The 12397-nt window shown below is 63.8% G+C and overlaps 2 protein-coding genes across 2 annotated transcripts; one reads left to right on the forward strand and one right to left on the reverse strand.

Moving 5' to 3' along the window:
• The first annotated feature begins 1243 nt into the window (after positions 1-1243).
• Positions 1244-8912, forward strand: LOC102098234 (cytoplasmic phosphatidylinositol transfer protein 1). Its single transcript, XM_065030922.1, has 10 exons — positions 1244-1469; positions 2899-3012; positions 4340-4488; positions 5858-5946; positions 6131-6138; positions 6432-6503; positions 6595-6690; positions 6782-6937; positions 7035-7098; positions 8029-8912. Exons 1-10 carry the CDS (start codon positions 1266-1268, stop codon positions 8292-8294), a joined length of 1218 nt encoding a protein of 405 aa, XP_064886994.1. The 5' UTR covers positions 1244-1265; the 3' UTR covers positions 8295-8912.
• A 2-nt stretch (positions 8913-8914) lies between these two features.
• On the reverse strand, positions 8915-12106 carry MSS51 (MSS51 mitochondrial translational activator). Its single transcript, XM_065030919.1, has 6 exons — positions 11630-12106; positions 11148-11303; positions 10812-10936; positions 10055-10618; positions 9472-9565; positions 8915-9396 (listed from the first exon to the last, which is right to left on the reverse strand). The coding sequence occupies exons 1-6, from the start codon at positions 11920-11922 to the stop codon at positions 9120-9122; spliced, it is 1509 nt and encodes a 502-aa protein (XP_064886991.1). The 5' UTR covers positions 11923-12106; the 3' UTR covers positions 8915-9119.
• Positions 12107-12397: the final 291 nt, after the last annotated feature.

Genomic DNA, 12397 nt, shown 5'->3' on the forward strand with positions numbered 1-12397 from the left:
ACCACCAGGTCCTCATCTCCACCACCATCACTCTAGTGGGAGCCCCACTGGGTCTGGTCCCAGACATGCTGGTGGGATCCCTGTGCCTGCTGCTTTACTCCTTGGGGGCTGCCACCAAGTCCCCTGCCCTGAGGGGACACAGGGCTGCAGGGTGGCTGTCACTTGGTGCTACCACAGCTGGGGGTGCTGAGACATGTCATGGAGAGGACAGTGTCACAGTAGACCAGCGTACCAGGAAGAAGGCAGCAGAGCAGTGCAAGCAGGGGAAGGTGTGCCCAGCGGGCAGAGCTCCTGGCACGGTGCTCCCGGATGTGGGACAGGCACCCCGCGGGGCACCCCGGCGGCTTTTGGGGCCACTGTCCCCAGCTTGCACTGCTCCCTCCACTGCTGCTTGTCCTGGCACTACCCACAGCGTCGGGGCATCCCTGCTGCTCCAGGGCTTGCTGGGTGCCATGGAGTGGGGTCCCCACCATGATGAGAGGGTGGGTCCCAGGTGGTGATGACAGTGCCACAGGTCACCTCGTGGGTGTCCCCTTCACCCAGTCCATGTCCCCATGGTGGCCATGACCCCATGACTGCAGCACCCTGGCACCAGATGGGCTAGTCCCTGCACCCCAGGCAGTGAGGCTGGAGCGTGCCACGGTGCTGCAATCGCACTGAGTGGTATGGCTCAGCCTTTGCCCTCCTGGCAGTGCTGTGGGAGCTGCTTGCAGCCTCTGAGGCAGAATTTTTGGAGCAAATAAAGTGAAAACCACACTGGCTGGGCAGAGCCCTGCCCAGCACCGAAGCATGGCTATTTTTAGTGCCCAGGTTGATTGAAATTCATGGAGAAAAGGGGAAGGGGAAGCATCGTGACGGCAGTGGCTGTTCCCAGTTTTGAGGCGTGGTGCTTCGTGCCAGTAACATGTTTGGCTGTGGATGGTACATGGACGATGCTGGTACATGGGGTGTGGTGAAGGTGGGGTGCAGGAGGCTGGGTGGGCAGTGGGGTGCAGCATGGATGCTGGGTGACGGTGGGTGCAGGGGTAGGGGTGCAGGAGGAGGCTTGGGGGCTCCCTGCACTGCGCTCCAGGGAGCATCCAGCAGGAAAGTGTGTGCCTGGTGGCACTGTTGAGGGTCTGAGCCTGGGTGAGACCGCGGGGCACCTCCCGGCAGCTGCTGAGTGTCCCGGGGAGCTGCCGGGACCCCGGTGCCAATCCGTGCTGTGCTGGGGAGCCCTGGTGCCGGTGCGGTGCTGGTGCTATTGTGGTGCCGCTGTCAATGCAATGCAGTACAGGTGTGTAGCCGGTGCGGTGCAATGTCAATGCCGGGGTGGCGTGCAACGCCCATCCCGGTGCCGGTGCATTCCTCCCCCTAGGGGTCGGTGTGCCGCGGCGCGGGAGGCGGTGCGGGAGGCGGTGCGCTCCTGCGCACGGCCCGGGGCGGCCGGGGCACGGCGGCGGCGGGCAGCGGGCACCGCTGCGGTCCGGGTGAGTACGGCCGAGGCGGCGGGAGCCCCGGCCCCGCGGGGATGCGGCGGACAGGGCCGGGCGGCGGGGACGGGCGAGAGCGGAGCGGAGGGGAATGAGTGGCACAGTCCGGACCATGGGAAGAGGTGCCGGTGCTACCGGTCCCGGCCCCGCGGAGCCCCGATCCCGCCGCGGCCCGGGCATCGCCCGCTTGTCCCATGGCACAGCCGGCGGGACCACCCGGGCAGCCCCGGAGCCCATCCCCGCCCCGGACGGGACGTCTCTCCCTCGGGATAAACCCGGACCTCCCGGGCCGGTCTGGGCTGCCCCGGTGCCGGGATGGGGCAGGGGATGCGGTGACCCGGGGGTGTTCCATAGGTCCGTGGGTCCCCCAGGTGTCCCTTCCCACACTGCACCCTGACGCGTGCTGGGGCTGCCTCTGCCCCTCAGCCCGGGGAAGAGGGGTCCCGGGGATGGATGAGGAGCCTCCCGGCGGGGGTTACAGCTTCCTGCAACACAGCACCAGCACCCAGCCCTCTCCTGTCAGTAGGATGCCCCTGTGTTCCCCAGGGATGCTCCTGTGCCCCCTCAGTGCCCCCAGGGATGCTCCTGTGTCCCGCAGTGCCCCCGGGGACACCCTTGTGTCCCCCAGTGCCTCTGAGCCCCCAGGCATGCCCCTGTGTCCCCAGCTGGACAAATTGCCCCCTCGACAAGGCCCCCTGTGAGTCCCCATCTGCCCCCTCCAAGGTCTGATCCCCCATTCAGGGTGAGTGCCTAGGGGGGCTCATGTCCCCTCCCTGCCCCAGGGGCCTGGGGGCCATGGCCAGGAGCCCCCTGTGCTGCTCCATTACCCACTCTGAGCATCTTCAGCCCCTGCCGGAGCAGGACCAGGGGGAGAGCAGGGCAACCTGGCAGTGCTGCACACTGGGACAGGTGCTTGGGGGCAAACCCAGGGTGGGGGATTCCGGCCCAGGGAAGTGACGTCCCACACCTGGCATATGACCAGGGGTGCTCACCAAGAGCAGCCCCCTGAGGCAGGCGAGAGCATGGGTGCTCAAGGATAGGTCCCCACGAACACCAGCAGGTCTGATCCCATCCTTGTGTCCCTGCAACCCTCTCGCTGTGCTGGCCACTCTTGGGCAGGTGTGGATATGGCACCCCAAAGGGATGGCACTATATTTTGGGGTGGACACATTTCCTTCAAGACAGCTGCCTGGCAGAGAAGGGGTTAACACCAGGGAGGGTTTCGGGGTGCTGCGGTGTCCCCAGCTGAGTACACCCAGGCTGCTTCTCCCACTGGTGACCTCACACCACTGCCATGGCAACGGCTCATGAAGTCACCGGTGCTGGGAACGGGGTGGCTGCCTCGAGCATGAAGTGATGGGATGGGAGTGCAGGAGACTGGTAAGCACCATCTCCCTGCTCTCACTGCACCCCTGGATCCCCCCAGAATGAGCTGTGCCACCACCAGTGCCGAAGCCTCCGCCTGACCCCTGCCTGCCCTGCCCGCGCCACCATGCTCATCAAGGAGTACCGCATCTGCATGCCACTCACCACCGAGGAGGTGAGTGGGGGGCAGTGTGCGGCCAGGGCTCCCTGTGCTTCTGAGGCCGGCCAGGAAAGGGAGGTGTTGGTTGAGAAGTGGGGTAAAGAGACAGGGTAGCTCTGAGTCACCCTGCCATGGGTGCCAGAGCCAGCTTGGCTGCAGGGACCCACTGATGGAGGGGATAGGTGGGGGTCCTGTACCCACAGGAAGGGAATACCAGGGGATCGGGTCCATGCCTGGAGAGGGGCCGGGGGATGCCGCGGTACTTTTTGCTGTCCCCTCGTGGCACAGACCATCTGCCTTGGTTGAGCCACTGAGGTGTGCTTTGGCTACAGCCATTGGGAATGGGATGCTGTACGTAAGTGCTGAGCTCTGTTTTTGGGTGCAGGCAAAGGGCACATCTCATCCCTGGGCATAGTGGCCTTGGAGCACAGAGTCCATCAACAGCACTGGGGGCTGCTCAGGGGCATCCTGGCCCCAGAACCACAGGATGAGTTGGCTGGCAAAGGGCACTGGGGGTTTGGGTGCCTGTTGCACTGTGGTGCTGGGGGTGACTACCCCCACAGGGCACACGGGCTGAGCCCCTGTTCTGGCAGGGAACCATCAGGGCTGTTTGCCCCATCGGCAAACAGCAGCGATATCCAGTGATATCCAGCAGCTGGTGGCATCCCCAGCCAAAGGTCACTTGTGGGCATCTGGCACTGACAAGGACTTTTTGGGGAGGAGGGAGCTGTGGTGACAGTGCCCACATCACGCAGCACCAGCCCTCCCCAGGCACTGATTTTGTGTTTGCACCTGGCGAAGGTTTCCAGTTTGGCAGACAGAGGCGATAAGATCATGCTGGCGGTGATGGATGGGATACTCAGCGGAACAATAAAACACTTATTGCGCAGCTGCCTCATGAAATACATATACATATACATATACATATACATATACATATACATATACATATACATATACATATACATATACATATACATATTTATATACATAGTTTTTGCTGGCTCCCAAGTAGCTTGCTGAGCAGAAAGCCTCCAGGCACTCCACACAAGGCATTTGGGCTCCAGACAAGAGCAGGGAGGGCAGGATCTGGCCCTCACCCAAGCACTGGAGCAGCCCAAGGGCAGAGGAGGTGAAACAGGGTGCCCCAGTAGACCCCCTGCCTGCTGCACGGCTCAAGGTCCATTATCTCTTTTCTCCGTGCCTCAGTTTCCCCACTCAGTGGTACAGCTGGAAACCTGTTAGCCGAGCAAAGAGGAGCCCAGCCCAGCACTGCGCCAGCTCAGTTGGGAGGGTGCTGGGGCAGGGAGGGCAGTGCTGAGGCTGGGCGCTGTGGTTGCAGTACCGCGTGGGGCAGCTCTACACCATCAGCAAGCACAGTCACCAGGAAAGCGAGAAGGGTGAGGGCGTGGAGGTGGTGAAGAATGAGCCCCATGAGGACCCCGTCCATGGCCCTGGCCAGTTCACTGAGAAGCGCGTCCACCTCTCCAGGTGAGGCTGTGGCTTCAGCAAGAGGGGGCTGCCTGGGGAGGGGCTCCCTGTGCCCCAGCTCCCTGGGGTAGCACTGCAGTGTGGGGCAGGGGCAGGCATCGGGGTGGTTCCATCCCACCCTCCAAAATTCGCAAGGAGCATACTTTCCCGGTCCTTGACACCCTGCAGTGTGGCTGCACCCATCTTTGGGGGCTGCACCTGTCTCCCAGGGGTGCACCTGTCTCTGGGGACTGCACCCAACTTTGGGAGCTGCACCTGTTTCTCAGGGTGTGCCCATCTCCTGGGATGCACGTACCTTGGGCGGCTGTACTCATCCCCTGGGATACAGCTGTCTTCAGGGCATGTACCCGTCTGCTGGGGTGCGCTTATCTGAGGGGGCTGCACCCCTCTTTGGGGGCTATCTCCCAGGATGCATCAATCTTCCCAGAGGTGCACCCCTCTCCAGGGGCCACAACTATCTTCTGGTGTGCATCCATCTTCAGGGTATGCACCCATCTTTCAGGGTGCAACCCCCAGGGAGGGGGCTGCAGCCCTCTCCTGCTGGGCACCCATCTCCGGGTATTGGAGTGCCTTAGCTGCAGTGCAGGGCTCAGCAGGGATGCCCAGGCTGCTCAGCTGGTCCCTGGGGGTGTCCCCGTGTCCCTGCCTGCAGTCCCCAGTGCCCATTGGGTAGCAGCTCGCACCTGGTGCTGCTGTCCCTGTGTCCCCGCTGCCGGCTGCAGCATGCTGTGGTACGGGCATTGGCTGCCCACCCCCACCCCGACTGTGGAGCTGCTGGCGTGAGATGAGTTATTTTTAGCCACAGCACTCACGATTCCCCTCTCGGGGATGGTATTTATAACGCCTATAAATTAATCAAAACCCACCTCCCAGCTCCCTTGAGGGGCCTGATCCTGCCCTGGGACCATGGGCAGCCATGGGATGCTGGGCTGGGGTGCCTGGGGGCAATGGGGGCACTGTGGGTCCTGGCCCTGGAGAGGTTTTGGGGTCATGGGGAAGGGCTAGGGGTCCCTGGGGTGAAGGGTTAGGGGTGCCTGGGGAGGTGGTAGGGGTGCTGGGGAGAGGATGGGGGCCCTGGGGCAGAGGTGGGGGCCATGAGAGGGTAACAGGGGTCCCTGGCAAGGTTCTGGGGTGCAGCTGATGGTCCTGGGGAGGTGACAGGCATCCTTAGGGAAGTCCCTGGAGTGTAGGTGAGGGTCCTAGGGAGCAGGGGTGTCCCTGGGGAGGGGATGGGGGCCCAGAACCAGGGCTGTGCTGTAGGGGGCTGCGTCTGGCAGAGCAGAGCCAGGTGGCACTGGGCAGGGCTGTGCCCACCAGATGTATCTTGCCCTGAGCTGATCCCACTCCCTGCCGCCGCGGTCCCCTGCAGCAAACTGCCAAGCTGGGCACGGGCAGTGACCCCCCGCATCTTCTACATCACGGAGAAGGCCTGGAACTACTACCCCTACACCATCACCGGTGAGCCCCGGGCAGGGTGTGGAGAGGGGTAGCGGGACACGGCCGGGCTCCTTGTCCCTCTCTGGCAGGAGGGTGGGGAGAGCCCGGCCATAGCCACTTCCCAGTCTCACCGCTCCCTCTCTCCCCTGTGGTGCCACTTGGTGATGCCACCCCATGATGCTGACATGCCACGGTGTCCCTGCAGAGTACACGGTAAGGAGGTGGCATGGGGGCACCTGGTCCCTTGCCCAGCACCTGGTATGGCTGGGGTGGGTGTCTCCTGGGGGTGGGTCTTCCCTGTGGTCGGCATCTTTAGGGGTGGGTGTCCCTTGGGTCTGGGCGTCCCTTGGGGTGGGCATCCCTTGGGATGGGTATCCTTGGGGATGTGCATCTCTCAGGCTGGGTGTCCTTTGGGCTGGGTACCCATTGGGGATTCACATCCTTGGGACTGGGCATCCTTTGGGGGTGGGTGTCCCTTCGGGCCTGCTGACAGCCACTCCCTGCAGTGCTCCTTCCTGCCCAAGTTCTCCATCTACATCGAGACCAAGTATGAGGACAACTGCGGGGACAGTGAGAACGTGAGTCTGCACTGCAGCTGAGACCTGGCAAACTCATTGCGTGGTGACATAAACGTGTTGCTGATGCCCCTCACTCTCCTCCCCTCTTCAGATCTTCCGCAGTGATAAAATCCTGGGTGACCACGAGGTCTCCTTCCTGGACATAGCCTTTGACGAGATCCCTGAGCGTTACTATCGCAGCCTGGAGGTAGCATGAGTGGGGATGGGTTGAGATCCCCAGGGTCACCCCCTTGTCTCACATCTCCAGGGGGTGCTCACGGCCCTGATTTTCCCCCCAGGACCCCCGATTCTTCAGCTCAGCCAAGACGGGCCGGGGACCGCTGCAGGAGGGTTGGCGCCAGCACACCAAGCCCATCATGTGCTCCTACAAGCTGGTGAATGTCAAGTTCGAGGTGTGGGGGCTGCAGACACGGGTGGAGCAGTTTGTGCACAAGGTGAGGGAGGTCCAAGGCCAGGGTGAGCAGGGGGGGATGTTCAGGGGGAGATATTGAGAGACAGTGACATGGTGCTGACCCTCACCGTGTGTCACAGGTGATCCGGGACATCCTGCTGATCGGGCACCGGCAGGCGTTTGCCTGGGTGGACGAGTGGTGCGGTGAGTCTGTGGGGTCACCCTGGCACTGCTGGTGACGGGGGGACATGGTCCCTGAGGTGGCTCTGGGTCCCCAGGGTGAGAGTGGGCTGTGAGTTTAACCACCGAGGCCACTAACCCCACAGGCAGCTCCTGCTCTTCATCCAGCTCCCCTGCTGCCTGCACTGCCTGCTCTGCTCACTCCCCTGTCCCCATTCCTGCCTGCACCCCCACACGCTGCCCACGCCACTGCACACCTGGGAAAGGCTTGGCTGAAGCACGGGGTGGGCGAGAGGAAACCCAGCATCACTGCCTGCACTGCCTGCACTGCCTGCACCCTGACTCTGGCACAGAGATGCGCTGCAGGCAGCTGCTGCATGCAGACACGGGACAGGAGCCCGACGTGCGGTGATGGCCGGCAGTGGGTGATGGCAGCAAGTGCTAGGCCATCCCAGTGAGTGGCTCTCTGCCTTCCAGACATGTCCCTGGAAGAGGTCCGGGCCTTCGAGAGTCAGATGCAAGTGGCCACAAACCAAAAGCTGGGGAGCCAGCACCCCTGACCCCACTGCACAGGCAGCCCTGCTGCACACTGCCTGCAGGGGACAGAGACCCCAGACCTCGCCACACTGCCTGCAGATGCGTGCAGGCAGAGGGTGTGTACGGGGGCACGCCAAGCCCCCCCTGCACCTGCTGCCGTCCCCACGTGTCCCCTGCCTGAGCTGCCTGCACTACCTGTCCATCCCTTCCCTGCTGCTGACTGGGCTGGTGCCCGAGTGGGGGGCTGGCTGTACTGCCCAACGTCCCTCTCCCTGCTGTCCTCCTGGCCCCAGCCCCTGTCACCTCCCCAGCACCCAGCTCGGTGGGGAGCCGGTGCGGGGGCGCAGGCTGCTCTGGGATGATGGGGTGCAGGATGTGGCTGTGCCGAGCGGCCCCAAGCCCAGCTGTGCTCGGCAGGGATGACGATGGAGGAGGTGCGGCGCTACGAGCGGGAGACGCAGGAGGCCACCAACGAGCTCATCGGCCTGGTGGCACCCAGCATCTCAGTCAGCGAGGTGGGGCAGCCCACGGCCACGCACTCAGCCCCTGCCAGCGCCCCCTCCACCCCACTCAGTGACGAGGCCCCGGATTTCCTTGCTCCCCCTAAGAATTGTCCACGCAAGAAGTCGGCACCGGAGACCCTGACTCTGCCCGCGCTGCGGGAACGTGCTGACACCGAATGACACTGGCTGCCACACTGTGCTGCCTCCCTGGCCGGACCATACCAACCCCGCTGCCAGCCACAGCCGCTCTGACAGGCACCAACCCTGGAGAGGGACCCACCGTCGGGGCGCAGGGAGCCCTGGAGGGTACCAGCCTCCCCAAGCCATCACAGGTGCCCACACAGGACATTGCCACCATCGCCGTGTCAGACCCTGCTGGCTGCGTGGGGAGGGGACGCCAGGCCGGTGCGGGTCCCCGGCAGTGTTGGGCGTTGCTGCAGGGGCTGGTTCACTCAGCACCACCTGCCCTGGTTTCCACAGGGGCCCCCGAGCCTGGCGAGCAGTGGGGGGCAGCAGACAGTACCCATGCGCCGTGGATGGGCTGGGTGCCGGTGCTGGGCTGAGCAGCTGCAGGGCTCGGCAAGTGATGCTGGACCACCATCGGCACAGCATGTGTGATAGTGACAGTGACAGCCAGCTGCCCAGGCTGGGGCTTCCCAGGAGCCGCTCAGCCCCGTGCATGGCAGGTCCCGTAGTGGGGGTCCCCTTCGCCATCCCAAGGTGGGCTGGGGCAGGCTCAGCCCTCTGTTTTCTTTAGGAAAACAAAGGGCTTTTCAGAAATAAAAGCTTGAGACACAGCGTCCAGCTGCCAGTGGTGGTTTATTTGGCTCCGTGGAGGGCTGCCGTGTCTGTGCCAGGGTGCTGTGTCCTCTGGGGCTGGATGCATGTGGCGAGGGGCAGCCAGGTCATCAGTCCCGGGATGGGGAGATGTGGTCCTGGGATGGGACAGCAAGGGGCTGGGGTTCAGGAGGGCAGGGCAGGCAGGATGGTGCTGGCTGCAGGGGGTCAGCCCAGCCCTGGGGAGATGTCTCCAGCAGCACCGGCAGCACTGGGCTCCTCTCCTTGCCAGCCATCATCATCCTCCAGCTCTCCAGTGCCTGGCATGGCTGCTGCTGCCGGTCCCAGCAGTGCGATGTAGTAGGAGCTGCAGTAGACGGGCGCTTTGTTGGGGCTGGAGTAGACCTGCTCAGGCCGGAGCGAGGCGAAGGGATTGGCAGCGAAGCCCATGATGTGTGTCTCCAGCTCCACCAGGATCTGCAGGGAGGACTTCAGCTCCTGCTCACTGCCGAGAGAGGGGGAGGATGGGACATTACCAGCCAGCTGTGCCAGCACATGGGGGTAGTGGGCCCATGCTTACCTGTAGACGGTGAAGAGGACGGGCAGGCGGTAGTCCCGCAGCAGCAGCAGGGTGGGCAGCCAGCCTGCCAAAAGGTCCGGGCAGGCGTGGAAACCTGTGGGGACAGTGGTGAGTGTCCCACCTTCCTCCTGTTTCACCCTGGCCACAGGGAAAGCTGGCTCTAATGGCACCCGCTCTGTGCTGGAGGCCCCCAGAGTGCATGGTGACACTGGCAGGGGGCTTGGCAGCCTTTAGCAAGGATGGTCCCATCTCCCCACCAGCACAGGGGACACCCCCTGGCTCTGGGTCCTGGGCTGAGCCACTGCAGCGAAACCTGAGAGCAGGGATCCCTCTGAGTGCTGCTTGTACCTGCTACTGCAGGCGGGTGATGCCAAGTGCCTGGGGGATGAGGCAGCCAAGACCTGGGGCTCATTCGGGCTGTGTGAGGTGGCCCATTGTGGCTTAGCGCACAGCCACGACAAGACCTGGGCATGTCATGAGGTCCAGTGGTGCTGGGGCACTCAGGGTCTGTTCTGTCAGGGACATCTCACTCAGGGCAGTGGGGTGGTGAGGGTCTGGGCCCTTCCACCGTGCGGGCACTCACCTGGGTGAAAGCCCACCACCAAGTCAGGGCGGGCGGCCAGCTTCGTCTCCACGTGGCTTTCCCAGAAATCGTGGTAGAGCCCCTTGTAGCTGCTGAGATAGACCCTTCCCTGAGGTGCTGGCATAGCCAGAGGTGGCCTCATGATGGGTCCATCAACCACGTCCACCCCTACCATCACCACCTCTATGCCCCAGTGCCCTGGGAACATCTTCATCAGCTCATCGTAGTCTGTTAGCCGGGTGTTGAGGGTCTCAACGTGGGATGCCCCCACCACATGCACAGTGAGGGCCTTGGCGAGAGGGTCGATGCCGAAAAGCCGCAGCCCCAAACCGATGGTGAGCGGCCGCGAGTGGAAGTCAGTGACCAGCCGCCGGACAGATTCACGCAGCTCCGCGTCCTCTGGCCGGGGCTTCCCAGCGTTGGCCCAGAGGAGGGTCATGTACCGCCCAGCCAGGATGGCACTCAGCTTCTCCTCCAGCTGCCCCTGCATGGAGAACCAGTCCTCCCAGCCCTCCACGGCCTGGGCAGGTTTTGTCCAGCTCTCTGTGGGGAATGGGATGTCTCCTGGGAGGAGAAAAGGGAGAAGCACTGGAGGTCGCAGCAGTGGCCTCACAGCCCAAGCCACTTGTCCCACCCAGGCTAGTGGGGGGCTGGAGCTGGGAGGAGGGACCCCCACATCCCTTTGGGGGACCTGTGCAGCCCAGGGTGGGGTCAGGCAGGCTGGTGGGGGGGATGCACAGGGTGTCCCCTGCCCCACCTGTGAAGACGAGCCACTCCACCAGCCGATCCAGAGCCACCAGCTTTAGCTTCTTGCAGAACTTCTTGTGCAGCGGCCAGTTGGCACGCTGGCATGCCACGCCGCAGTAGTACACGTTCTGGCACCTGTGGAGAGAGGCAGCGTGCCCAGCCATGGGGGCGGCCACGAGCTGGCCCGCTGAGCCTGGCTCCCTGCCACCCCCCAGGGCCGCATTGCTGTTTTGGGGTTGCCCTGCAGCTGGAGGTGGGTGTGGGGGCCAGGGACCCCCAGCTTCGCTCTGGCTGGAACTGGGGGGACAGATCCAGTCCCATGACATGAGACCTTCATTCCCCATACCTCTTGCATCGCCGTAGGCTTTTGGGGTCAGGGAGGGCATCGGGGAGCTTTTTGCATTCAGCACAGAACTTGAAGGTGTCCTCCATCTTCTGGAACATGTCAAAGTAAGTCCGGATGCCGAAATCACTGCCGCTCTTCCTCCCATCCATGGCAGACCTGGAGGTGTCGGGCGTGGGGGGTGAGCAGGATCCAGCCTGCTGCTCTGCTGTCACGGCAGGACTGGTGTCCTCCTTCCAAGGCTGCCCGGATTTTTAGCTCCAGCTAAGAGCATCCTGCTCCGAGCTGGCTGGGGATAGGGAGCTGGGGAACGGGCTGGTGGAGGGGGGCACCCACGAGCCCTGTTAGAGCACCCCACCTGTGAGCTGAGCCGGAGGGGTGGGATGAGCCAGAGGAGATGCTCCAGCTGGGGGGACATGCAGGATGCTCTGGCTGAGGCAGGAAGAAACACACACCTGTGCCAGCACCCATGGGTGCTCACTCACTTGTAGTCCTCGTAGCTCTTCATGTTGAGCTTCTGCAGGATGACATGGGACAGCCCCGGCACGTTGCGGTCCATGGCCTGGAAGCCCAGTGAGTCCACGTCGGGTCCCCTTGCTGCTGGCTCCTCCACAGGCTTCTTGGGCCGGCCAGTTTTAGGGGCAGCACCTGCCTTTTGCTGCACTGTGGTGGCTGTGGGAGAGACGGGTGTGGGCGAGGGGGCTGGTTCATGGGTCCCTGGGTGCTGCCGGGGTCCCCCATGCCGCCCACCACCCCCACGCCGCCTCCCGCCCGCCATCCTGCCGCTTGTCCCCGGCTGCGCCAGGAGGAAGGACAGAGGAGCCGGGTGATGTCGGAGGGCCCCGACACACGTCCCGTTGCTGGCCAGGGAGAGCCGGGCTCAAATGTCAGCCCCGAGGAGATAGCGGCGGAGGAGACCAGCCACGGCCCCTCCAGCAGGAGTCGGATAGCGGAGCTATTCTGGTCATCCCCTCCCAGGGAATGGGCCAACCCGCAACAGGGGTCCAGTGCCCGCCCCAAAAGCCGCTGGTGGTGGCAGTGGGGTCCCCCAAACCCCTGTCTGCCCTGCAGCTGCTCCCACACTGTACCACAGGGCAAGCAGGGGTGGCTGCCCCTGTCCCCAGGACCATGCCCCACACCTCTCCTCTCTGTCTCCCTGTGGCCTGATTGACACCCTCCCCGAGGTCCCTACCCCGGGTCGGGCTGTGGGGACCCTCCCCTCGCTCTGAGCTCTCAGTGGGGTGTGGATGAGT

The sequence above is a fragment of the Columba livia genome, chromosome 15 (genome assembly GCF_036013475.1).
Source record: "Columba livia isolate bColLiv1 breed racing homer chromosome 15, bColLiv1.pat.W.v2, whole genome shotgun sequence".
Classification (NCBI taxonomy): Eukaryota; Metazoa; Chordata; class Aves; order Columbiformes; family Columbidae; genus Columba; species Columba livia.